The following is a 27,425-nucleotide window of genomic DNA, read 5'->3' as shown; positions in this document are numbered from 1 at the left end:
CTGCTTTTTTTTTTTTTTTTTTTTTTTTTTTGAGACACAGTTTCATTCTGTCGCCCAGGCTGAAGCGCAGCGGCTTGATCTCAGCTCACTACAAACTCTGCCTCCCGGGTTCAAGCGATTCTTCTGCCTCAGCCTCCCCAGTAGCAGGATGACAGGCATAAGCCACCATGCCTGGCTAATTTTTGTGTTTTTAGTAGAGATGGGATTTCACCACGTTGGCCAGACTGGTCTCAGGCTCCTGACCTCAAGTGATCCACTCACATCAGCCTCCCAAAGTGCTGGGATTACAGGTGTGGGCCACCATGCCTGGCCGGCTGATGACTTTTGATAGATACCATTTACTTAGGCTATGAGGTTTTCCTCCATTCCAAGTTCTATAGGTTTTTTTCAAATCAATAGTAAGGGTTGAATTTTATGGATTGCTTTTTCTTCATCTATTGAGATGATCATATTGTTTTTCTCCTTTAATTTGTTACTGTAACTCAGTATTATATTTTTCTAGTATTTAATCATCTTTTCATTCTTGGGGCAAACCCTACTTGGTTATGGCATATCTTTTTTTGTTATTCAATACTGGGCTCCGTTTGCTAATAAAGTGTTTAGAATTTCTGAATTTATGCCCATAGCAAGATTGGCTGGTAGTCTTCTCTCATGTCGTCCTTGTCTGCTTTAGTTTTTGTTTGTAAGATTACACTAGGCTCATGAAAAGGAGTTTGGAGATGTTCTTTCTCTTTCTCTTTTCTGAAAGAGTTAATAGGCTATTGGAATTATCTGTTCCCTGAAGTGTAGTAGATTTTGTAAAATCGTCTGGCCTGGTGTTGTGTGTGTGATTTTTCTTGGGGGTGGGGGGTGGGCGGTGGTGAACAGACATTCCTTCTTTTTTCTTTTTTATTTTTTGAGACGGAGTTTTCACTCTGTCGCCCAGGCTGGAGTGCAGTGGCTGGATCTCAGCTCACTGCAAGCTCCGCCTCCCGGGTTTACGCCATTCTCCTGCCTCAGCCTCCCGAGTAGCTGGGACTACGGGCGCCCACCACCTCGCCCGGCTAGTTTTTTGTACTTTTAGTAGAGACGGGGTTTCACCGTGTTAGCCAGGATGGTCTCGATCTCCTGACCTCGCGATCCGCCCATCTCGGCCTCCCAAAGTGCTGGGATTACAGGCTTGAGCCACTGTGCCCGGCCTTTTTTATTTTTTTTGAGACAGAGTCTCACTCTGTCACCCAGGCTGGAGTGACGTTAATTTTTTGTATTTTTGGTAGAGACGAGGGTTCACGATGTTGCTCAGGCTGGTCTTGAACCCCTGAACTCAAGTGATCTGCCCACCTCCGCCTCCCAAAGTGCTGGGATTACAGGCTTGAGCCACCATACCTGGCCCTCTCTTTTTTTTTTTTGAAACAGGGTCTCGCTCTGTTGCCCAGGTTGGAGTTCAGTGGTGCAGTCGTGGTTCACTGCAGCCTCAACCTCCTGGGCTCAAGTGATCTTCCCACCTCAGCCTTTGAGTAGCTGGGACTACAGTTGCATGCCACCATGCCTGGCTTGTTTTTAAAATCTGTGTATAGAGGGTGTCTCACTATGTTGCCCAGGCTGGTCTTGAACTCCTGGCTTCAAGTGATCCTCCTGCCTTGGCCTCCCGAAGTGCTGAGATTCCTGGCTCTAAGGCTTGTAATTAGCTATTCCACTTTAACTTAACAGTTATACATCCCAAATTTTCTGTTTGTTCTTGACTAAGATTTGGTAAGATATTTTTCTAGGACAGCGTTCATCTTGTGGAGGGTTTCAAAATTATTGCCATAGGTTTATAGTTGAAGTATTTTATTTTGAAAATCTCTGCAGCATTCATATCAACTTTATTAGTCATTTCTTAGAACTAACTTTTGGTTTTGTTAATATTTTCTATTGTATATCTATTTTCTATTTTATTACTTCTGCTTTTGCCTTTATGATGTCTTTCCTTTGGGCTTATTCTGTTCTTCTTTTTGAACCTCTTAAGTGAAGTGGTCCTGTTAGCCATAGAAGGATGACTGGCCTGTGACTCAGCCTGCAGGCCTGGCACTGAGGGCTCTGTGACTCCCTTGCGTTCCGTTCCCTCTGAGGGCTCAGGGAGGGAGGTTGGTGCCTAGCCCAGATGTCTCAGAAGGAAAGGGGATTAGGGTTTCTCGAGGAAAGGAGGGCAAGGCAGGTCTGTCTAGGCAGTTGGAAACGTGGGAGTAACAGCCAGGTCATCTTCCCAGGGGCGGGTTCCCACAGTTTTCCCAGAGCCAGGCTTGAGGTCACTTAATCCTTAGGGTCATGGGAGCAGGAAGCGCTGAGGTGCTAGGGGCCAGCTGGTGGGTTAGGCAGCCTGGTTCCCCAGGGAGGGAACCCACACAGACCTGCAGGGGCATGGGAGGGAGGGCGCAGGGGAGGAGAGTGCTCCCATCCACCCACCCGCTGCGCTCCAGCTCCCTCTCCTCCAGCCCCTCCAGAAGGGAATTCTGGCAGAACCACTTCTGGACCTGTCCCCTCTGCACCCCTCATTCCTGTGCCCTCAGTTAACCTCCCTGACTCTGACCTGGGCTTGGGTCTGTCTTGGGGCCTGGCTGCTGTCCTGGGAAGGGAAGGGGAGCAGATCAGAACTCAGCCTGTGGCTCCAGGCCACTGGCTCTGGCTGGGCCTCATGTTCTCCCGGAAGGAGCGCCTCCCCTGCCCTCCACAGGGTCTGCTTTTGCTCCAAAGGCTCTGCCCTGGACGGAGCGTCCTTCTTGCCTGGGCATCTTCAGACCTTCGTCTGGGACCCTGGTGGCCATGTGGCTCACCCTGAGGAAGGCGAGTGAGGGGACCCGGGGCACAGGGTAGTTGACGGGTTGCTGAGTAGTGAGGAGTCCTGGCAGGAAGCAGCCCTGAGTCCCTGAGGGGCAGAGCTCAGAAGCCAAAGCCAGCACCCCCAGAGCTGCTTGCTGTCCATGAGTGACCTGAGAGCAGTGGCACTAGGAGGGCCTCACCTCCAACCTGCTGCCCCTGCTCTAAGCCGCCGCCCGTCACATGCCTTCCTTGCAGGTGTCTCCATGAGGACACCACGGGGCGGCTGGCAAGTTCATTTCAGCCCGGAGTCAGCACATGGGATTGACGGTGACTCCCAGAAAGCAATGATCAGTTGGCCGCATCTGTCAGAGCTGGGGTGGGAGGAGGCGTGCCAAGGGCCATAGCCATGTAGTGTCAGCCCCTTGAAGGAGAAATCAATCTCTCTTCAATTCTGTGGGGTTCACGCTGAGATGTGAAAGGCTGTTAGCCCCTGGACTCCCTGGGACTGCTGGGCAATAGGCCATGGAGTCCATTCCATTATTTAAGAATGGCAAGCCTAGGCCGAGGTGGGTGGATCCCTTGAGGCCAGGAGTTCGAGACCAGCCTGGGCAACATAGTGAGACTCTGTCTCTACAAAACATACAAAATTAGCCAGGCATAGTGGCGCACACCTGTAGTCTCAGTTTACTCAGGAGGCAGAGGTGACAGGATCCCTTGAGCCCAGGAGTTCAAGACTAACCTGGGCAATATAGAGAGAGATCCCATCTTTATTTTTTTATTTTATTTCATTTTTTGAGACAGAGTCTTGCTCTGTCGCCCAGGCTGGAGTGCAGTGGCATGATTTCAGTTCACTGCAACCTTCGCCTCCCGGATTCAAGCGATTCTCGTGCCTCAGCCTCCTGAGTAGCTGTGATTATCGGCGCACGCCATCACGCCTGGCTAATTTTTGTATTTTTAGTAGAGATGGGGTTTCACCATGTTGGCCAGGCTGGAGAGAGACCCCATCTCTACAAAAATAATAATAATAGTAATGTAAAAATCAGCAGGGCATGGTGGCATGCACCTGTTGTCTGGGCTACTTGGGAAGCTGAGGTGGCGGGGTCCTTTCAGCCCAGGAGTTGCAGGCTGCAGTGAGCTGTGATCATACCAGTGCACTCCAGCCTGGGCGACAGACCAAGGCCCCTTCTTTGAAACATAAATACAGGAAAAATTTAAAAATGGCAAACCTGAGCCTCTTGGTTTGAGGCGACAGAGGAGGAGGTGGACAGCAGGCTGCCTGCAGGCTGCCTTGACCTGGAGTGTGCTGCTCTCCCCATCCACACGCAGGGTCACACAAGCACGTGCTTGCTCTGGGTAGCAGCTGCCTCGGCTCAGGCTAGCTTGACTTCACTGTTGCTGGTGTGTGCTTTCTGTGGTCTACTTTGGTGGCCTGGTCTTCCTGCAGTGGCAGCTGCCCACGTGGCCTTAGCTCTGTCCCACCCCCGGCCTCATCCTTGCCCGGCTGGAGCGCCTGACTGCCCACTCTCAAGCACTTCCTCTCCTGGCCTGTGACTGTGGTGACCGTCTGCCCTGGATTTGCTAGAAGACCAATTTTGCTTTCCTCAGTAAAGATGTTTTGAAATTCATGTTTACACTTTCATAAGATTTTTTCATGTAAGTAAATGCATATATCAGGAAACCATTTTTTGACAAATTGTCTTGGTTTCTGCCTCATAAATATGTGGTCATTTGACCTGAAGTGATGGTCTCTGAACTGTTCACCTCAGACCGGACCTTGACCTTGTTGAATTCTCCTCCTTGGAGAGCCTTCTTTGAATATTCACCCTAAAACAGGCTCTCCCCATCACCCCAGTTGGGTCACCATCCTCTATGTGAAGGCAGCTGTTCCATTTCTTGTTGATGGCACCCGCCGGTGTGAACCTTCCCTGTCCCCTTCACTGCATAGCCCCCAGCACCTAGAACAGTGCTCAGCAGGTGGTCACAAACTTACCGTTCAGTCCATCCTGATTTCCAGCACGAGCTCTGGGCCACTGCTTTCAGCCAGAAACCAGTACATCCTGGGACCCCTTACTAGGAGCATTCTAAGTCAGTGACTGATGAGTCTGACATTCTCCCATCTGCAGAGGGTCATTATGGAGGGCGATGCATGGACCGTAGCTCTCCATCCCTATGGCAGATGGGCACAGAGGGGCCTGGACCACCAGACGGGCTCTGTCAGAACAGGATGGTCTTCCTCTCGCTGGAGGGACAAGTATTCATCCTAGATGACCTGAGGGGCCCGAGATTTGGAGAACGGTGCCATAGGCCTGCATCCGGCACAGATAGCAGCAGGGCCGTCTTGGCCCTTGGCTCTCTCCCAGGCCTGGGCTGAGCTGGTTCCCCGCAGAGTGCTCTCAAGGGGTCAGTCCTCAGCTTCGCAGGTCAGAGATTTCCCAGGATGGGACAGGTCATAGCTGGCTTCCAGCTTATTCTGGAATTTCCCATTTCCTGGGAAGAGGGTGAGGTCAAGCTTCCTTTCCCTTTAGCTGGGAACGACAGGAGCCAGCCTGGGGAAGGTCCTGAAGCTGTTGGGATTTCTAGGTGTTCAGAACTCTGGTCACCAGGAGAGCTGGGTGCCCTCGGGTGTCCCGGGGGAGCCAATGGCTCTACTCTGACGACTCAGTGTTGCTGGAAGGCTCTCTCCTCTCTCCCCAACCAGGAGAACCACCCCATCTCAAGCCCCATGGAGCTGAGCTGAGCATTGCACCTGGCTGTGAACACCTGGCTGGGCCCCTGCCCCTCTCCCAGTCCTCATTCCAGCCTTCCCTGCTTCCTCACAGCCACTTGGTTACTGTCATGTCCGTATCCTTCCCAGAACCTTGGCATCCCTTCTGGCTCCCAGTGGGGGACCTGGCACACTGTGGGGTTCAGCAGATGTTTGCTGAATTGCTCTCTGCGGCTTTGTGCACCATCCCCAACAATCTTCCTCCAGTCCTTTCCTGGGCCCCATTGCTCCTGCATTTCAGGAAGACTGGACCCAGGGGCTGGACAAACCAGACCCTGCCACTGAAGTCAGGCTTTGGGAGCTGATGTCCGGCATGGCCAGTGGGATGGCCTCCCCCGCACCCTGATAAACCCTCACTCTTCATTGCAGAGAGCCAAGCAGGCCAGAGGTGGTCCCGGGTGTACTGACTGCCGTGGGGCCTCCTCCCTCCAAAGCTGCCTTTGGTCTCCACTGTAGCCTGCTTTCTGGACTGGCTGGAAGCTGTGTGTGTGTGTGTGGTCAGGGAGGGGGAGTGAGGGCGTGTATGCATATGTTAGCGGGGTCAGGCCCACACACACGGTGGTCAGTTTCCTAGCCCTGTCCCCAGCTCTGCCAGTGCCCACCCATCGGAAGACTTACCTTATCTTCCCACACCCAAGTCTCCTTTATTGAAGACAGGGGTTCCTAACCATGGGACCTGAGTGCATTATCCTGGGGTAAAGGAATAGTGCTGCTGTGGCCAGGGGAGAGCAGCCTGAGAGGCTGAGGGCACCAGTGTCCTTCTCAAATCCTCACCGAAGAGATGCTCTGATTGAAGGCGGACCCTCTCTGCTGGGAGAGCGAAAGAAGCTGCACCGACACAGTTTGCTCAAGTGACATCTTTCAATATAATCTCTAAAACTCTATGAATTGAACAGATAAAATACCTCTGGGCTATTTTGTTACAAAATATTTGCCATTTGGATTAGTTGCTGGGTGCAGCCACCCTGCCTTTCCCTAGAGAGGTTTCTCTCTCATGGGTGACGGGTGTGTGGGGAGAGGGTAGGTACAGCAGGAGGTATGTACAGCAGACACAGGGACGGACAGACAGATGGTCATCAGGGAAGCCTAGTGGGTACAAAGAGACTCCTGGCGGGCCGTGGGGACCAGTGGCGTAGGGGCTCGAAGACGCAGGGCTCATCAGTGTGTGCTGGAACAAGACACCTGTGGAGACAGGCAGGCTTCCAGGACAAGCTGCCGGCAGGGCTTGCCAGAGATCTAGGAGTGGGATTTCCCCAAAAGTGGGTGGAAAACTAGTTTCATCTCCCATTCCAGACTCCGGAGTTGGGGCCAAATGGATCAAATCAGGAGAGGGACTCAGATCTCCCAAAGGTCTGGGGTGGACAGAGTGGGGCCATCTTTGGGTGATTGAGTCTGGGGCTCAGTCAGCACTCTACTGTCCCCACAACCTTGGGAGAGCAGGAAGGCCTAAGAGCGCCCCCCACTGGTCCTCTGCGGGGCTGGAGGCCCTGCCCTGTCTGCTGCCATCGGGAGGGAGCAGGCGGCTTTTCCCAGGTCCCCGAGGTCTAAGTTCTGGGGACGGCAAGGAGGCCCAACCTTGGCCTGGGGACTGAGCAGGGAAGGGTTGCAGATGTTGGGCACTCGCTTCCCCTGACAGTGAGGAGGGCAGCTGTGTCCTGCCCCAGGCCCTCAGGGTTTGAGTGCCCCTCCCAGCTCTGGACTGGCTCCATGGGATGCTGACCCCAGGCCGGGCTGCTTTCTGCAGACTCCCTGTGCTGCCAGTGGGGCCCAGGGTAGCCTCTGCACCGACCCAAGGGGTGGGCCTCTGCCCTGGGGCAGGGACCCCGAGGTGCCTGAGAGTCCAGGTTCTCAGATGGAGGTCCACATGTGCGCCAGCCCTAAGACTTTTGCTGGTTCCAATTTGGAAGATCTGGGCTTCAGCTGAGGTGGGAGGGAGGGCCTGGGGTTGCTGTGCCCCTCAACAGGGGAGAGGGTACTTTGTAAGCTTGAAGAGCTATGTGAGCAGGGGGCAGGGTCCTGCCTGTCATGCCAGGGCTGTCTGGGACAGTGTCCCCGGCCCCCACCCCCAAGTATATTTAGTTCATAGTTCCTATTCCCCCATACCTAGCACTCCTGCCTCTTAGTCATCGTTTTCATTCTATTTTCAGCTTCCCTCATTTTAAGATTCCTCCACTCCCATCCCCACAACTCCACCTCCTCCCAAGTCCCTGACACCTTCTGTCCAGGCCTTCACTTTAAGGGCGATCCCTGCCTTGGCTAAGGGCATCAGAGGGGTCTGAATTTGTGCACCCCATCTGTTGTCTGCTCCACTCTGAAATGCAATGACTGGAGCATCTCTGTTAGAGAAAACAGGAGGGCCAGGGCAGCAAGGACACGGAGGGGCAGACGGGCTGGCAGCCACAGGGGAGAGGGCAAATTGGCTGCAAGTTACGGAAACTGGGCCGACAAAGACAGGGCCAGAAATAGACTCACTGGGTGATATCACAGTGACGTCTGAGTGACCACACACACACATACGCACACACACAAAATGAAACTAGGTCATCTGGAACCTCTGAGAGCCGGGAATGATCTTTGCTTCCTACCTGGCCTGGCTACTGCAGGTGGGGCAGGGCAGGGGAAGGGTGGGGAGATTCAAGTCCATGTCACACTTGACTCATGTTCACTTCCTCTCCCAGGAGGCCTTAACCACAGGCTCCAAGTGTGGGGGGGACCTACACACAGGACAGCAATGAGCTGCTGGCACAGAACTGGAGCCTGGCCAGGCTTGGTACAGACACATCCTGATAGGGCCTGACTGGGCAGGCCATGGTACGGCTCCTGTTGTCTCTGGGGTGGCTGCCTCTCATCTGGCTGGGGAGGGGCCCTTCCCCAGGCTTGAGCTCGTGGGGCCACCTAAGGCTGGCTATCCCATCTTGCTGGGCCCTGGGAGGTCAGTGAGCCGTGCTTGGGCCTCCTTTGCAATTTTGAGGGTCCAGGGACTCTTGGGCACCCCTGCTGGAAGGGGAGGTCTAGAACCTTCTAGGAGGGGGAAACATTTAAAGGCTGAGGGATGCAGGGGAAATGCATATGTCTCTGGAGCCCGTTTTTCTTGCTTAGCTCTGCACCCAAGTCCCTCCTGGAGGCCACAGACTCAGGAGGGAGCCCTGCCTCCGGCCGAGCCCCATCTCTGCTGGGCAGATCACTGCCCCGTCTCCACTTCTGCTTGCACAACGGAAGGAACGGCCTGGTTCTCATGCATGTTTATGTGCACATGCCTATGCGCACACGACACTGGCTGGGTATTAGCTGGGGCTGGGGAACTAAGAAACTCTTTAAAAAGGTGCATTTTGCAGATCCATGACCTCACAATCCCATGGCCCTGTTGAACTGACCCGCAGAGAGCTAAAGTGCTCTTCTTCCCGCCTCCCTTTCTCCAAGCTTTTCTGGAGTCTGGGCAGCTCCTGAGGAAGCAGAGGCCCTGGGAGGAGGGGGAAGGACATGGTCAGGACAGCCAACGTCCCTGGGGACCAAGGAGTAGCTTCCTGAGAGTGCCAGGCTTGGGGGTGGGGCAGCAGAAAAGCCCCCCTCCTCACTTCTCCCACCTGTCCCTCCAGGGAGTGGGACCAACCCTCCTCCCCTCGGCACAGCCACAGAGGCACTAGTTCTGGGCTGCGAGCCAGCCGCCTTCTGTCTAGTGCTCCACTGCCGGCTGGCCCAGCCTCATGCTGCTGCCCCATGGCCCGAGGCCCTCAGGCACTAGCAGACTCAAAGCCTGCAAGCTAGTTAGACCCTCAGCTCCAGTTTTCTTCAGTCCATGGTCCAGTGGGGGAAAGTGGTGGCCAGGGAAAGAGGCTGTGTAGGGCCCCAGGAGAGTGAGGTGTGTCTCAGAACTGGAGTCGGGGTGCAGCTGAGAAAGGGAAGGATGGTTGGATGAGGCAAACCCAGGTGCCAGGATTGGGATTCTCTTCCCAAAATGATGGTGATCAGTGACCAGGAACGCATCGTGCCAGGGTGTGGGGAGCAGCAGAGGGGCAGCCCAGGCCCCCCAGTGGCCAGCCCTCCCCGGGGCAGCAGGGGAGTGTGGCAGAGTCTACACCAGGCTCCTTGAGCCACTGGAGTAGCGGCGCCGGTGCAGCAGGGAGCCTGGTGGACAGAACTGGTGAGGGTGGTTGTAGGGGGGTGGGGGCGGGGGCAGCGGAGGCTGGTGGATGACCTTGACCGGAGAGCCAGGGCCGCCCAGGGGTGTGGAGCCGCAGGAGTCAGAGGAGGACGAGGTGTAGCAGGAGAGAGCCTGGCTCAGCAGGGGCTCCATGCGGGCCAGGCAGGGCTTGTCCAGGACAATGACCTTGACAATTTGCTGGCACTGCACCAGGGTGCCCGGGGGTGTGGGTGGCGGCGGCGGCAGTGGCGGGGCTGCTGTCTCAGGGGGCTAGGCGGCAGGTCTGGTGGCGGCACCGGTGCTCCCCTCTCGGCCCCCAGCCCGGAGTTGTGCTGGGACGTTTGAAGCCTGTTGTGAATTGACACCTAGTTTAGAAACAGCCAGAGAAGCATGAAATGTTACAAGACTAATTCCCAGCTGTGAGGACAGGCTGCCCTGAGCCTCCCCCGGCCTCCCTCCCACTCTCAGCCCTCACTGTGACCCTCTCTCCATCTCTCTACCCGCAAGAAGACTGGGTTCTGACCCTGGCTTTTGCCCAGGAGAGAGAGAGGAGTCGAGAGGCTGGCATGTCCTGCCACTGACTGTAAGCGGCGTTGCTCTGCGGGCTCAGTCTCTCCATCTGTAGGATGGGCTCTGCATTCCTCTGCCGCCTGAGTTCAGAGCTGCTGGGTGTCCCCAGGCCATGGAAAAACTCCTCAACTCCTTTTCCACCACACTCTGAGCTTGAAAGCAGGGGCCACAGTCTTTGCTCCTCCCCACCTCCCAGGAGTGTGTTGAGGCAAAGGAGGGCAGACCCAGGGACAGAGCCAAGCATTTCTGAGCCTTTCATGTCTCTCTGTTCCCTCCAGCCTTGTTGTAGAGGAAGAATCACTGGTACCCTTGACATCATAGAGGCTTAAACCGCAGAATGCCAGAGGGTGACCTGGACCTACCTGTCCTCCCAGACTCCCAAGGCCATGACCCTGCATTCGAGAGCAGCCCAAACAGCCAGGGCCGAGTCAGCTCCCCAGCTGTCACTCTGGCCCAAGCTGGGTCCTGGTGAACTTGCCTGGCTGCAGGAGCGGGTCCCCCAAGACGGCTCTAACCTTGATCCCCAAGGCGGGGCATGAGCCTCCTCCCTCAGACATGGAGGTCACTAGCCTGGCCTCCCCTTGCTAAGCAGCGGGAGGTGGAGGAGATGGGTGGAAGGGAGGCTAGAGGATTCTGGAAGGAGGAGGATTTAACTCCTCACATCGTTCCACCCCCAAGCTCCCCTGCCCATGGCTACGACACCACACCATCCCCTCCAAACACCTGGGTCCTCTGGGGGAGGCTGAGACCCTCCTCCTCTCTGAGGATCTTCCCATTGGGCTGCCATCTGTCCTCAGGCAACACCACCTGGGGCTGGTGCTCAGAGCACTGAGGGGGAAACGGAAGCTGCAGGGGAGGTAGCTCATCCCAGGCCTAGACCCAGCTGGCCCAGCCCAAAACTACCCCGGAACCCTACACCAGCATGTCCTCATCCTGTTTTTTGGCTGCAGGTGCAGTTCAGGGACACCCTGACCTGTGTACTCCCAGGGGGCAACTTCCCTCCTGAGGCTCCCCGGGCCTTTGTCTGCCCCCTCAATATTCATGAGCCCTACTGCCACAGTTGGCATGTCGCAGGCTTTATTTTTCCTTCTCAGCCTCCAACCTCAGCACATTTTCCAGGCCTGAGGTCCTCCCCCTAAACAAACCAAGGTTCCCGGAGCCCCTCACTGTCCTTCCAAGACACGGCAGGCAGAGAGCACGGCTGGGGCCCACCTGCCTCTGGGGATCCCTCCAGGGTCCTCACTCGGGCAGAAGCCACTGGAGGGCACCCGTTCCTCTCCCCTCCTGCTTGTATTCTGAATTCCTCCCCACGAGACATGGGGCCTGAGACAGCCAGGACAGGCTTGTGCTCATCTGCCTCCCTCCACCTGGACTTGGCAGCAGCCCTCCCCAGGCGAATGTCTGGCTGTCCCAGTCCACATCCCCTGAGCAGTCCTTCTCCCTGAGGCTCCCCATGCAGCGCCCGCTCTGGGCCACAGCCTGTGCCTCCCATTTACCTCCCCTGCTCTGGTCCCTCCACTGCACCCCCAGCCCCACCTCAGTCTGGATACTTTCTCTTTAGTGGTAAGTGTAAAGCAGGAAGTGACAGCAAAATGTCCTCTCATCTGACCCCCTTCTCACCTCCCTGCTCATGAAAGAAAGAATGAGGGGAAGGGGGAGACAGAGGATGGAACATGGGCAGCAGGTCAGAACAGCTCAGAGAAGATGGAGAAGCACCTGCCAGAGGGGCTTGGCCAGCAACGGCAGAGAGAGGGCAGAGGAGAGAGAGCTTGGGGTCCAGCTGAGGCCATGGGAGGCGAGGCTGCCCTCTGCGCAGGAGAGCAGAGGCTGGCGGGGCCCTGGAGCTAGCTGAGGGTGGCAGCCTTGCAGATAGCCATATGCCATTAGGCAGGGCAGGAGGGAGGAGAGCGTGGGGTTGGTTGTCCTCCCTGGGCAGCTCAGGCTAGGGCAGGGCAGGGCTGGCAGAACAGAACAGAGGGCTGGGTACAGGTGTGTTTATCTGCAAGGCTCAAGAACGGGCAGCTGCGGAGGATGGGGAGTGGAGGGGGGCGGGGAATAGAATACCCACCCTGGGGGCTTGTCAGCTGCTGGGGCAGGAAGCTCCTCCTTGTAAAGGTGCCTCCTCCAGACACGGGTGTGTGGGGGGTGGGGGGCCATGGGAGAGAGAGAAGACACTGAGCTCCCCTGGGGTGTCCTGCTTCTTTCCAGGGCTTAGTCAGACTGGTGGGCAGGGCACTTTAATAAGATACCTAATGGGGCTCCCTCCGGCTCAAAGTAGGGGCTGGGAAGGGAGGTGGTCTATATGAGCAGCTGGTGGCTCCGGGAGGTCTGGCAGGAAAGGAGTGGAGCTGGGACTCACTGGGGTGCAAGAGGACCCAGTGGGAGAGGGCTGGGGCTCACGAGGCTTGTAGGGGCACCTGCACGCTCCTCCCATAGGTGGCACTGTGGGAGTTTGGCAGGGACCAGCTGCTGCTGGGTCTTCTGCAGTCCCTCGCTATGTGACGTGGAGATGGGCAGCCTCCCCTCCACCACAGACAGTCTTCAGGCTTATTGCTCTTACCCCAGGAAAGCCCCCAAGACAGCCCCACCCTACTCTGTCTCATTTTCTTTTGCACACATCCCTATGCCATGGCCAGCTTTCCAGATGGACCAGCTGTTCCAGGGAGGAGTTCCCCCTCCCTCCGGCCCCCAAGTCTCAATTCTCCAACCTGGCCCCAGGTGTCCAAGAGGGCAGGGTCTGCCCCAGAAGTGATCCTTTGGGGCCTGGCCTAAGGGGTGACTCTCCGGCGGAGCCCAGGCTCCCCGCTATGGAGGGTGGGAGGACTTGGGGAAGGGGATGTGAGGTTCTCTGATACAGCAAGTACTGGGGGAGCAGTGAGCACTTCCTGGGGAGGTGGATTTGGGGGCACACAGGAAGGATGGCCCTAGCGTGTCGTGAGCTCCGTCTCCAGTGTGTTAGTCTGGGAGCTCGGCCTCGGAGGGCAGCAGGCTGGGGAAAGGGGAGAAAGAGCTCACGGCTTAATTAGGCGCTGGAACAGTGGCATTACCCATGCTAGCAGTAACTTTTAATTGTATCTCTTGAAATTGGTAAAATGGTGAGTCGGGCTGGGGAGGCATTGATTAATACCTGAGAAGAGAAACAACAGAGACGGTGAGAAGAAGGACAAGGGGCAGGGAGTCACTCACCTGGGCAACCAGGGCTCCACTTACCTCCACCGTGCTCTCCGCCGGCTTCTCCCTGAGCGCGGCCTCCCTTTTGGCTTTGAATGCAAAGAGCACAGGGCTCGTTCTCTACTGGCTGAGAATGAGCTACCTGCCCTCCCCTGCGCCCCTCAAGCATCTCTGCAGCTAAGACTCGGGGTCACACTGCCCCTCACTGGAGCGGAGGTTGGGAGTCCCACTCTGCCACTTAGGAGCTGTGTGACCTGGGCGAGATGCTACATCTCTCTGGGCTGCCACAGACTAGAAGATCTCTGGCGCTCTTTCTCAAGTTGGCATTGTGGAATCTGATTTACCCCCAGTCAAAGCCTTCCCAGGACGAACTGCGAAAGCTGGCTTGGAGGAGGCCTGGGTTGTGGGCGCCACATTCATCAGCCTCCATGGATCACAGGCTCCTGGAGTGTGAGCCACACTTCTTTGCTCCCAGCCCTGCAGACTGGCTGGGGGGGAGGACCGAATGGGCTGAGGCCTGCACAGCACTCACTGCAGTGCCTGGCACAGTAACAGCCGATAATGGCTCTGTAATTACTCTGAGGGCCTTCTGGCTGGCCTGGCACAGCAGCAGGGACCCTGCGGACCTCCATGGATAGCTCATTGGCTCTTACTGGCTGAGTCACTCCCAGCTTCCCCTCCCCCCACAGGAGCCCCTCTCATTTCCCAACCCCTGGGGGTGCCAGTTTCCCCTGCTGTGCTCAGTCCTCTGCTTCCTGCAGCAGTAGAGGGAGCTGCACCATTGTCTGGGAATGAGACAGACCCAGCTGTGGAAGGAACTAAGGGACACATCCCTGGGGACAGGCATCTGGGCCTAACCAGGGCGGGCAGCCTCCAAAGGAGAGGCAGGAAGGAATGGCAGGGAATAATACACAGCTGAGGGCTAGCTCTGGGGTGTCACAGCTGAGAAAACAAGCGGCGACCCGTGCCCTATGACCTTATAGAAATGAAGAGGCCAGCTGAAATCAGGCAGCGTGGAGAAGTATGGACGCACCATGGCAGGTCAAACCCACATAGGGAAGATTCCATCACAGTGAGAATCTCTACATAGCGAAAAGAGCCCCATGTCCTGCTTGGAAAGCGAATCTCATGTCCTCACTGCCGTAACCAGTCCCTGTGCTGCTGCCTGTTTCAAGTCAGGAGTCAGGGCCAACTGTGGCGGGTCATGGGCCGCATGGAGCCCACTGGAGTTTCTCAGCTCAAGCTGGCGTCTCGCTATGATCCTGGCTTTCCAGTGCTCTGCACGGGGCAGCAGCCATTCGAGAAGTGTTTGTTGAGTGTGAGAGTAAGTGACTGAGTTAACTAATTGGTGGACAGCTGTGGATGGCTTGCTGGGATTTCACTGGAATGAGACTGAATTCTCATGCATCTCTCCTCGTTCTCTTTATTTGGGGCTGGTGGAGGGGAGGTGGTGGCAACTTTTCCTGATCCCCTGCAGGTGGGGGTAAGGTTGGGGTAGGAGGTGGAAGGTAGGGGCCCTTGGGGGCGGAGGACGCAGGTCTAGGGAACCTGGCCGAAGGAGGTGCCACCTCTGGAGCCAACTTGACTTGGCTGGAGTGAGCAATTCAATTGGAGAAACCATTAGAAAAGTGGAGTTTGAGGGTCTCTCTGGATTTGGGGTTTGCTGACCTGAGCCAGGGATTAGGGAGTGCTTTTGCCTCATTAGTGAAGGTACTGTCCAGAGATGAGCAAGATCTAGATCCTTCTGGTCACCCTGCCCTCTTACCCTGCCTGGTGGGAGAGTGTTCCTTATGGGGTTTCTCTTGACCTCACCTCGTCAACACAGCCTGGCTGCAGGAGGGAAGGCCTCCCTGCTGGGGCCGGGATGCCCGGACTCTTGCCTGACTCCTCCAGGGCAGACAGTGACATCTCACAGACTCCAGAACTCTGGTGCAGTTTGCAAAATGGACAGACACATTTCTCTCTTGCCTTCCTCCTTACTCCCGCCACTTAAACCCATGAGATTAAAGAAAGCAAGCCTGGCACTCCTCAGCAGAAAGAAACATGCCATGGGAACGGGCAACTCTCCCTGCAGATTGCCCAGGACCCACACCCAGGGTCCCTGAGTGGCCTCCATGGGGGCTGGCGCCCTGGGCAGAGCCGAGGCTCACCTGTCGGCGATCCTTGCTTTGACGGTGGGTCCCCCTGGGCTCCGCTGGGCTTGAAGGAGAGTGTCTTTGTTCCCTGCTGCTTCTCCAGCTCCCCTAAGGAATAGAGAGGCCTGTGAGCAAGAGAAACCATAACCTCAACCACACAGAAGTAAGGGAGGAAATGAGGGGCAGGCAGGAAGGGGAGGAAGAAGCCGAGAGGTCCCAGCACATGCTGTGAAACACGGATCTCGGGTCTGGCCCCACCACTGAATAGCAAGTAAAATACCCCCTCGGAACCACGGTCTCCTCATCTGTACATGGGGATGATCATATCTGCTTGAACATCAGAGAGGCACAGAAGAGGCTGATATGAGGGAGGTGAACTGCCTGGGTTTGAATCCTGGTTCTGACACTCCCTGGCTGTATGGCTTTAGGCAAGTTATCCAACCTCTCCATGCCTCACTTGAGAGGACAGCTGTGCCCGCTTCAAGGTGTCATTAAGAGGACTGCATGGGGAAATACACATAAAGCACTGAGGACAAGGCCTGGCTAGTGACCCGTACTCCGTAAGTATTAAGGTGCGTGTGAAAGTAACGGCAAAAACCGCAATTACTTTTGCTCCAACCTGTATCAGTTTTGTTACATTGTGTGAGAAGCACTTGGCACAGCAGAGCTTGCTGACAGGGGTGACACCTCACCTCTCCACCCGGCACCTGGGAGGATGGAGCCTGCCTGGCCGGCTGAGCCTCCACAAGGTGTTCAAAGCTCTCCCAAGGAGAAAAGTCCATACCAAGGGTGTGGAAGTTGCAAGCCTGTGGGGCCAGGACATCTGTCTAGGTACTCAACTTTAATTCCTCCCACTGGATTGGAAACCTGTTCTTTCTTGCTCTTCTCTCAATGGAGCTACAGAACTGCCGGCTGCCATCCTTGGAGATTTGACATGATTATTAAATCACTCCTCCTGCTTCTCTTTTCCAGGAGACATAACTCAAGTTCCTTTTATTAAAGCTACTCTCCTGGGCTCCATTTTAGTCTCTCTGGTTGTCTAGAAACCAGGGACACTGAACTGTAGGCCCCCAAACCAGAACAATTTGTCCTGATTGCCTAAATCACACCATCGATCAATGCTAAATATTTTTACTGAACTGAGAGTTGTTTCTCTCCCCCAGAGGGGCTCTCTTGGCTTTGGAGAAATTAGCATCATAATTACAAGTGAGGAGTCCTGGGCCATTGGATGCAAACCTTGTTTTGTCACTGACTGCGAACCTGGACAACTTCCCTAAGTGCTTTTAGCCTGTTTCCTTATTGTAAAATGAGGAAAATAATGCCCACTATGGAAAGCTGTCGTGAGAATTAGTCCAGTGCCTGACATATAATAAGTCCTCAATAAATGGTAGCTGATACTGTTTTCCGTTTTCTTTTCTTTTTTGTAGAGACGAGGACTTGCTCTGTTGCCCAGGCTGTTCTTGAGCTTCTGGGCTCAAGCAATCCTCCCTCCTGAGCTTCCCAGAGTGCTAGGATTACAGGTGTGAGCCACTGAGTCCAGCCCATTTTCTTTTATTTTATTTTTCCTGGCTTCCTTTCCTCCCTGTCTCCCTGGCCTGCCCTTCCTCTTCCCTCAGCTGTTCCTTCCCTTTCTCTCCAGTGAAGACTAAGAGCCAGCATGAGCCTTTCTTCCTGCTCTTTTACCCTTGAGGCAGCAGGAGAGAATATTCACCTCCTGACAGGACAGATTCTGACACTGTCTGCTCCTCTGTGACTTTAGGAAGCGGGGTAAATGCTGCTCCTGCGCTGATAGGGGAAGGTGCCTCTCCCAGCAATGCTGGTGCCACTTGGTGTGCTACGGTCCCCCAGGGCAGTGCAGAGCCATCTGGGACAGTCAGACAATGAGAGAGGTGAAGCCATTTCAAGGTGCTTTCTTGAAAATGCTCCAGAACAATAGCAGAGGTGGCCTCTCTGGGGATCCAGTGCAGCCCTTGAAAAGAATCTGTTTGTTTTGGCGCTGAACTCAAATAACCCAACAGATTGAAGGAAGGGAGTTTATATGCATCCCTCCCCACCAAGCAGTTACCTGAGCTCTAGAGCCCAGTCTGATGGATCTCATTTTCCATCAGATTGTTTCCTTAGAAAAAATAAACAGAACCTCTTCTCTCACCCCTTAGTGGAAGTATAGAATCAAACGTAAATGAAAATGACAGCTCCTCCACTTCTAACGTGCACAACCTGGACACATGGCTGCACTCCTCTGAGCCTCAGCTGGAGAGTGGGGTCAATGCACCTACCTTGCAGCGTCACTATGAGAATCCACAAAATAGAAATAAACTGCTTAGCGTGTAGTAGGAACCTCAAAAATGACGATTCAAAAGCACCAGCCTGTCACATTGATCCCCTGCTCAGAATCTCCCCCTGCCTTTCCTAGTGCCTAACGGGCAGATGTTAATTTAGAAACGCTTTTTAACTAAGTGGCCATATAGGCAGGCCTGAAGCCTATTTTCATTTTCTGTTTCAGTTTCTGAATCTGTTCTTATTTAATCCTCCCTTAAAGGCGATCTGGAGCCTCTGTGATGCGTAATCAGTACAAGTTTGTAGGTTGCAGGCCCTTGCTGCTCCTCCCTTAACCCCAAAGCGGACAGTAAACCACCTGGACATACAAAGAGACCCACATATTCTCTAAAATGCCTGAATGGAATAATCTAGAATCTAAGCATTCCTTAGAGGAACAGAAACTACTGTAAGATGAGGGATAGTAAGAAAGCAGCCTAGGCTCTTCAAAAGGACAATGTTTTAAAGAAAATAAAGTGGAGGAATGATTCAAGATTAAAAGAGAGTGAAGAAATGAGGCCAACCAGATGCAATGCACAGACTTGGGCCACAGCGGGGGAGGTAACAGCAGACAGTTTGGTGGGAAGAAAAGCACCAGAGCCCCATGAGCCTGCCTGGCCAGCTCGCTTGGTCATCCCAGTAAAACACAGCAGAGCTCTCTGTTCCAAGAGGCCCACGTGCAGCCCCACATGCCTGCTGATCTGTGTACACATGTGTGTGCACTCTAGCAAGCCTCACTTTAATTGTGAAGAAACATGGAAACTGGTGCTCCCACCCGGGCTGTGGGAGTGTGGTGTGGTGGGGCCTGGAGATGGGGAGGGTCCGAAGTGGGGCCACAGCAGGGGTGTGCTGCTCCCTGGAGTCAGGCATGTCTGTCTCAAGCTACCCCTGTCCCTTGCTGAATGGGAACCCCCACCAGCTGCCTCGGGAAGCCTGCGTCCTTACACTCTATCCGAATCTGCTCCAGCTCTGTCACCTCAGCAATGGACTCCTTCAGGTCCTCCACGAACTTTTGCATCTCGTCCGAGCCCAGGGCACAGAAATGCAGCACCTGCTTCCTCTCAGAGCCCAAGAGCGGTGTCACCAGTGTGATGCCATGAGAGTAATCTGGAAAGCAGACCCCAGGCCCCCAGTGGGCTGTGAGCAGCAGCAGCCGAGGGCTGGAGCCAGCCAGACATGAGGAGGGCATGGGGTCTTTGGGGCACTCATGCCTCCATCCACTCTGCTGTCCAGCACTTCTCCCTCAACTCGCCCCAGCCATTTCATTCATCCATTCCTTCTCAAAGACTTACATTGGCTGTCAAAGACTTACACTCGTTCTCAAAGAGGTGGAACTGCATGCCCAGCAGGCCAACTGACTTGCAGAAGGTGTACGTGGAGGAGCTCTTCTTCTTCGGGCAAAGTTTGAGAATCTGTTCAGGAGAGGCAGATAGACATGTGCTGATGAGCAGACAGTCATGGAAACATGGATGCACAAACACCCAGGGGGATGCATGATCACAGAAGTAAACACATGCAGTGATGAATGTGCACATACAAACACAGATATATACATATATGTACACACACTATACCAAAATGTGCCTCTTCTCTGCACAAAACCCTACAGTCGTTATTCCCTCTGCACTTACAAGCCAAGCCACGGAGCCTGAGCTGGCCTGTAAAACCCACCTGATGTGATCCTTGCCTTACTCTGGACTTCTGCCCAAGTCACGGTGTCCTCCCTTCTGTAGCTTGAGAAGTGCAAGCTCGGTTCCACTGTGGGCCCCTCGCATACGCTGTTCCCATTCCACAGCTCTCCTGGCAGCTTTTTGCATGGCTGCATTACTCTCATTACTTAAGTCTCAAATGCTACCTCCTTAGAGATGCCTTCCTGGACCACCCCCTCTAAAAAACAAACCACAGCAAACCCAAACCCGGCCCTTAACCCCAGTCACTCTCCGTACTATTACCTGGTTGCAGCCTTCATAGTGCCTTCCCCCAATCTGATATTATCTTGTCTGTTTCTTAATTATTTTCTATCTCCCTCCCCTACTAAAATGAAAGCTCATGTTAGTAAAGTCATCTGGTTGCTTAATAAACAAATTTCTATTCGGAACCTTCTGTGAGCTGAGCCCTGGAGATAAGGAGAACTCAGAACAGAGCCCTTGCCCTCAAGGTGCTTATGGAATGTGGAGTGTCACAGTGTCCATCAGGTGATCAAACAATAAAGCATAACTCATCAAAAAAAAAAAAAAAAACAAAACCAAGGTGCTAAGTGTTTTGAAGAAAATGAAATAGGGTAAGGAATCAAAAGTGATTTGAGACTTGAATGAAAAGAAGGAGACCAGGAAGGCAAGAGGAGAGTGCAAGGTCTGGAGGAGCTTCACAAGAAGGAGCAGCAAGTACAAAGGCCTGGCCCACAGAAGGGAGGCGGCTCACAGGGCTGAGGAGAGGGCAGGGAGGCAGGTTAGGGGAAGGGGACACATGGCCTAATGTGCACTCCAGAGAGATCACGCTGCTGCTCTCAGGGGGTGAACCCTAGAGGTGGGGAGAGCCCTGTGGAGGCTGATGTGGTTCACTGAATGTACCAGGCGCGCGCTAAGACCGTAGTAGTGGAGGTGGTAAGAGGTCGTTCAGGCTTGTGATCATTTTAGAGGCAGCGCCAATGTGGCTCATGGATCGAGAGAGCCGATGCAAGGGAGAGACAAGCCCTGTTCCAGTTCTGCTCACCAGTTTTCCAGACCTACAATAATGCCTGGCACAGGGTCAACACTGATCAAATATTTGTTGAATGGATACTTATTTTCAAAGAGCAAGGAACGAGTATCTGTCGGTACAGATGTACGCATGTCTTCATGCATGTGCACGCACACACACACACACACACACACACAGATAAACCAGCCTAGCCTAGGCCCAGGGACAGAGCATGCTCCACCGAGGCCCTGTTCCTCCCAGGCCCTGGGGTGTGAGGCACAGCCCTGTACGCTCCCTGCCCTGGGCTTCCTGTAACGTAGATAGGCCAGTGGTCTGGGATCTAGTTTGTTAACAGTTTGTGCACCCACAAGCAGATCATCTGATGTCTCGATGTCACGACTTATTAAGTAGGAATTAGCATGTCTTCCTGAGCCCCCTCACGCCCATGGTGTGAAAGCACCATGAAGGTAGATCCGTCCCACGGAACAGGCATTCCGGTCTGAAACCTCTGGGCGTCCTTTCCTGCCCACTTCAGGGACCCTGCCCAGGCTGCTCAGGGCAGCGGGCAGCCCCAGCCCAGCCCAATCCCGGAGCGGGGGCCACTCACCACCAGCAGGTCATTGAAGAGGAACACCTCCCTCTGATGCGCCGCCTGCTTCTGCAGCTTGTTCACATCCGTCACCTCAAAGAGCCGGCTGCAGCACACCAAGCGGCGGTGGGGCACCGACAGCACCTGCACGCGGGCGTGGCGCTCAGCGAGAGAAACCAGAGGCCTCGAGGCCTCCCCAACCACAGCGCCCATTTTCCAGAAGAGACGGGGGCCCAGGGAGAGGGGAGGGCTCTCCGGTTCTGTGGCGGGAGAGGGGCGGGGCTCCAGTTCTGTGGAGGGAGAAAGGAGGGGCTCTCCGGTTCTGTGGCGGGAGAGGGGAGGGGCTCTCCGGTTCTGTGGCGGGAGAGGGGAGGGGCTCCGGTTCTGTGGAGGGAGAGGGGAGGGGTTCCGGTTCTGTGGTGGGGCCTGGACTTGACTCTCATCCTTCTCTCTCCTGAGGCTCTTTCCCTCACATACTCACCCCCTGTCCCCAGGGCTCATCCCTGTCATGCTTCTTGGGGAGCACAGCCAGAGGAGAAGGGGTCCACTAAGCCACAGTAAATGAGGTGATAGAGGGACAGGAAAAGGACATTGAGAAGAGCTTTCCAGCTGTTCCAATCCAGCCACTGTCAACCTGCTTCCCTGTATAACGTTGAGGGCATCCCCTGTCCGAGGCAGTAGCCTGCAGATATGACACCTCCACCCTTTCTCTACTACACAGATGCAAGTGTGCAAGAGCGAAGGGATCACAGAGACACCTGGCGTCTACTCCAGCGTGTAAGACAAACCAGTCGCTTGCAACCAGACAGATACTAAGACCTCAGCAATAAAGGCTCTCAAAGCAGAAAACGCTGTCCCTGCACAGACTGGGTGGAGGGAGCCTAGTGCAGAGCCTCAGAAGAGGTCTCCAAACTCTCCCAAACTGTCCCCTGAGCCAACAATATAAGGAGGAGGAACTGCAACCCCCATGACATCCTTTATATTTATAGTATAAAGTGTAGTAGCCTACAGAGAAGGCCCACTTTAAAAATCATTGCAGGCTTAGAACATGCTGCCTGGGACACAGGTCCCTACCAGTAGGGCACCTCTATGGTGATGCCACAGCCTAGAGCCTATTGAGCCCATTTCCTGCCATCTACTCATCAGGACCATCCAGGAATGCCTGGTAGTCATGCTGTCCTAGGAAAGGGACTAAATCTCATCTGGCCACACAGATGCTTCCACCCTAGACCACCAGGCAGTCCTTCTTGACATCTCATTTCAGACTCTCCTGCTGCAGTATCTGGTGGCAAGAGGCAATGAGGAAATTAGGCAAGAAAAAAAAAAAAAAAGAGATGCAGTGTCTGGCACACAGTAGCTACTCCATAACTATTATGTGAATGAATACGAAAAAAGTGTTTTGGAAAGCTAAGGAGGAGAATGGGAAGAGATGCCAGGAAGGAAGGAAGGAAAGAAGACGGAAGGTAGGTGGCTTGTGGACACTCACTGTCTTCATGCCCACGATGGACTTCTCCACCTTGGTGACGTACGTGACGTGGTCCTCATTGGACTTGAGCTCCTTCTGCTGTATCCTCTCATAGATGCCTACCACCAGTTCCCTGGGGATGTCAGCGCCATCGTCCACACCTAACAACGTGGAGTGGGCAGGGGTGGTGGTGGGGTTGGGAGGGAGGGTGTCAGAGCGCTGGAGCCAGACAGAAGAGACCCCCATCCAGCCTGGAGCTCCCTGGGGGTGGCCTTGATTTTTGCCATGCCTTTAATGCCTGGTGCCTCATACCCATTCAATTAAGAACAAGTTCCTTAGCCAGGCACCAAAACTAATGATATGATATGGCCCCAACACACATTTCCTGCCTCACCTCCTGATGTTCCTCAAGCAGAGTCTTTGCGCCCACCTCCCAGGGCTCTTTCCCGATGGCCAAATACAGCCTCCATGTTCCTGCCAACCCTCTGTGCCTCTGCAGTTGCTATCATCTTCCTTGTGTTTGTCTCACCCCCCAGCTCCGCCCCACCACTCTAGCATCACAAGGAGGTTCTGTTTCATTCTCTTTTGGATCTTCCTCCTCCTGGGTTCTCCCCTCCCCTCCAGTGGGAAGCATGGAGTTGAGGGCTTAGTCTTTGAAGGGATTCCTCCCTCACTGGGAGCAGTGGGGGAGCAGGCAGACCCAATAGCAATGCATGCGAGGACACCCCTGTTCCACCTCTTGCTTTATAGTAATGATAAAACTCAGGCAACAAAAAAACACTGGCAGGAAATATGCCAAAAAGCAAACACATTTCTTTTGGAGAAACAGGCAATTAAAATATCTTCTTTCTACTATTTCCAAATCTTTCTTTAATGACTATATGCTGCTTTTATGATGGAAAAATTAAAAATAAAGCAACTTTGGCAAGCATCTCTCAAAGGAGTGTTCCCAGCTACTGAAAGGACACCATGCCTTCTATGCACAGCTCCCTGCCTGTTCTGGCTTCTTCCACATCTGATCTTGGTTCTTAAAGTCAGGCAAATGAGCCATGCAGCAGCCAAGGAGCCTGAAGGAAATCAGGCTGTGGGTAAGAAAAAGCAAGGAGAAAGGCTGAGTATATGGATGCCTCCAGTTCAAGGTGGCAGGCTGCATGCCTCTGCTGCTTCTGAATACTCAGGAGAAAGGAATCTTGTAGAAAAGCATAAACCCACAAAGACAGAACAGGAACAAAGGCACAGGCATCCCAGGACCTGCAAAGTGGATAACTAAGTGGATGGATTTAGCAAACCTGGGAAAGCTGAAACCTAGACCAGCAGAGAGGCTAGAAGCCGCTCAAACACCACACAGCCACCAAACGGCTTAGAGCTGGTGTAACAGCAACCCCTAAAAGCGAAGGTGAAGGTGGGCTGGAAATAGGAAAACAGGTTGCAAATGGGTTAGAAAGCTGCTGCGCTTCCCTGTCCCCTCCTCACTCCAGCAGAAGACTGGGAGACCATTCTCTAGAACTCTGGGCTGAGGGACCCCACACCCAGCCAAGGGTGGGACTCTGCTGAAAAGTGGGGGATGAAGTTGATATCTGTATATTAACCCTCAACCCCACTTCCCACTTAAAGATCTCAGAACTCTGGCAGCCAGAATCATACATTCTGGGTAACAGATTGGACATTTATCTTCTGGGTATCAGGCAGAACAAGAAAAAAAATGTCTCCAGATACTGCAGTGGCGGGTCTCCCAATGAAATGGCTTAACTAAATCACCCTACAAGAAAGCCCACCAGCCAGCAGCCCCCACCTGTGTTCACAGAGTTACTCACCAGCTTTCTGGTGTCTCACTTTAAATATGAATGAACAACCAGATTTCATCAACTGTATTTGGAAAGTCTATACCAGGAAAGAGAAAGAAATATGGGGAAAAACAGAAAAAGAAATCCAGAAGAAATAGAGGCAAGCAGGGAGAAACTCAAACAAACAAGCCAATATTAATATCTTCACAGAGATGGGAGAAGATATTGGATCTACAAAGTGAGAATAAAATGCTATAAAAGAGGAACATTGAGAGGACAAAAAAGAGCTATTGAGAATGAAAAATATGACAGCAGGAATGAACAACTTGGTAGGAAACATGAAAGATGGCACTGAGGGACATTTTCCAGAAAGTCAATGAAGTACACAAAGATGGCAGGTAGAAAACTATAAAAATTAGAGAATCAGACTAGGAGATCTACCAACAGAATAACAGGAGTTCAAGAAATAGAGAGTCCAGAGAAATCGGAGGGCAGAAATGATCAAATACAACATTTAAGAAAACTTTTCATGACTGGAGAACATGAGTTTCTAGATGGAAAGGACCAATCCAGCCCTGGGCATGAGAGATGAAAGAAGAACTGTAGCAAGGCACATCATCGTGAAAATCCAGAACACGAAGGGCAGACAGAAGAACCTGCAAGCTTTCAGAGAGAGAGAGAGAAAGAGTAACAGACAAAAGGCCAGCAGCTGGGAGGGCAGAGCAGCACTGGCAGCTAAAAGACAATGGAGCAATGCCTTTGAAATCCCGATTGGCGTGTTTTGAGGCGGGAATTCTATCCCCAGCCAAACTCCCAACCAAGGTCAAAGACAGAAAAAGATACATTCAGAAATGCAAGTTCTCAAAAATGGCCTTTTCTCTGGAAGTAAAGTAAAAATGAGCAAGCTCTGACATGCAGGAACTAGGAATCTACCATGAGAGCAAGGGAAGGAGGGCTCAGGATGCTGGCTGTGCCCTGGCCCGGCCACTGTCCAGAGGCTCCCCAAGATGACGCTCCTGCACTACCTCCCAGGTCTGGATGTATGGAGAGGAGCTTGACACGTAGGGTGGGAAACTGGGGCTGAATCAGGGGAGGTCCTCAGAGAATTAAGCAAATGGAAAGAGAAGCATTAACTCCAAGGAAAGTAGAGATAGAAGGGAATTGCAATCATTCTGCACTCACTTGCGGACTCAGCTTTGGAGTGTGTGTGCAGAGCCTTAACAACATGAGCGCTGACATGAATGGGATGGGTCGGGGAAGGTGGATGAAAGAGGGCTAAATCCTTACATTCTATAATGGGGAATTAATAGATAATGCTTAAAATAAAAATAATTAACAAGGGTCAGGTGTGGTGGCTCATGTCTGTAATCCCAGCACTTTGGGAGGCTGAGGCAGGTGGATCACCTGAGGTAGGGAGTTCAAAAAAAGCCTGGTCAACATGGTGAAACCTCGTCTGTTCTAAAAATATAAAAATTAGCTGGGTGTGGTGGTGCACGCCTGTAATCCAAGCTACTTGGGAGGCTGAGGGACAAGAATTGCTTGAACCTGGGAGGTGGAGGTTGCAGTGAGCTGAGATTGCACCACTGCACTCCAGCCTGGGTGACAGAAGTAATAATTAGCAAGGAGCAGTGTATAAAAGAGACGAGATACCAAAGTATAAATACTGTGTAGCCCTATTTAGATGAAGTTGAAGGACTGGCAGGACTCGTCAATGGTGATAAAAGGCAGAATAGTTGTTACTCTTGGGCAAAGATATTGACTGGGATGGGACAGGAGAGAACATTCTGGGCAGGTGAAAATGATCCAGATCAGGATCTGGGTGTGATGGCATAAATGCACACGAACATACACATTCATCAAATTTCAGGCGCACACATTCACAGTCTGGGCTTTATGCCAGTTAAAAAAAGTGATAGAAAAAAACAGAGAAGCATAAGCATGCAGTTTATCGATACAGAAGAAACGCAAAGAGCTAAAAATGTCAAAAGTGGTTGCCTCTGGAGAAGGTGAGTGGTGAGAGGGGCAGGGACTAATTTTTTTCTGTGATAAGCCTTGTAGGATTATTTGACTTTATTAAATTATGTGGATGTATAACTTTGATTCTTTTAAAGGCTAAAAAAAAAAAAAAAAATCAATTGAGCACACGTCATAGTCTGCCAATCCTGGTTTGCTCCCTGCCAGACAGCGCACTGCGTCGATGAGAGGATTTGCTGGCTGGTGCCATAAAGTTATCTGCAAGGCTGACTTGAATGGACCCAGGACCTGAAGGCCCTGTTCCTGGCTCCTTCCTAAGTTGTGGAGGGGAAGGGCTGGCACCACTTGAGCCAGCAACTCTGGTGTCACGGGCCTAGAGGCCAACCACGTTCCATGGAGGTCTAGAGGCACTGCCCAAGGGTGCTTGCTGCTTTGCAGTGGCGGTGGCTCTTGGAAACTCCCCAGCCGCCTGGCACACAAGTAATGTTCCCAGCTTGCTATGGGTGACCAGGCCCAGAGAGCAGGTGACGATCTGTGATAGGGGCTCAGACTCACAGAGTGCACACTGCACAGACCGGGCCTGAGCCATGGCCTTACCCCTCCTGCCCCGGTGCCCACCTCCTCACCTCGAAGGTTTCTGATGAAGTCCTCCAGCATCATCTTCCGGTCAGGCTTGATGTTGGGGCTGTACATGTCAGTGTTGAGCAGGATGATGGCGAAGGCCAGGATGAAGATGGTGTCGGGGTTGTGGAACTGCTGCACCACTTCGGGATTGCACATGCAGTAGCGCTGGCTGTGGGCGGGTCCGATGCAGAGCGGACGCTGAGCCCCCGCTCACCCTCCCCCAGGCCCAACAAAGGAGGGGTGTCCAGGGGTATCCCAACTCTCCAAAGGCTTTAGGTCCAGGGAGACCACCATCTGTCCCATACCCTGGTCTTCTTCCCCACACCCCCAAATGCCCCACCTTTCTACTCTGGGGAGCTCAAGGGGTCGGTCCCTTTTCTTTCCTTCACTTCGTTCTCCCCAGCCTATCCTGCCCACACCAGAAGGGGCGTTTCT

At 53.5% G+C, this 27,425-nt stretch overlaps 1 protein-coding gene across 1 annotated transcript in view; it reads right to left on the bottom strand.

Annotated features, from left to right (window-relative positions):
• Positions 1-6,389: 6,389 nt before the first annotated feature.
• IQSEC3 (IQ motif and Sec7 domain ArfGEF 3) overlaps positions 6,390-27,425 on the bottom strand; it is a 115,499-nt gene continuing 94,463 nt past the window's right edge. The window contains 9 exon segments of the mRNA XM_017864631.1: positions 6,390-9,937; positions 9,940-10,048; positions 13,464-13,513; positions 15,575-15,667; positions 18,821-18,982; positions 19,188-19,287; positions 21,162-21,287; positions 22,630-22,769; positions 26,993-27,159. Coding sequence (XP_017720120.1) covers positions 9,615-9,937; positions 9,940-10,048; positions 13,464-13,513; positions 15,575-15,667; positions 18,821-18,982; positions 19,188-19,287; positions 21,162-21,287; positions 22,630-22,769; positions 26,993-27,159 — 1,270 coding nt within the window. The 3' untranslated portion in view covers positions 6,390-9,614.

Source organism: Rhinopithecus bieti, unplaced genomic scaffold (genome assembly GCF_001698545.2).
Source record: "Rhinopithecus bieti isolate Rb0 unplaced genomic scaffold, ASM169854v2 scaffold_74548, whole genome shotgun sequence".
NCBI lineage: Eukaryota > Metazoa > Chordata > Mammalia > Primates > Cercopithecidae > Rhinopithecus > Rhinopithecus bieti.
Note: the sequence above shows the minus strand (reverse complement) of the source record. Positions and strands in the feature narration are given on the sequence as shown.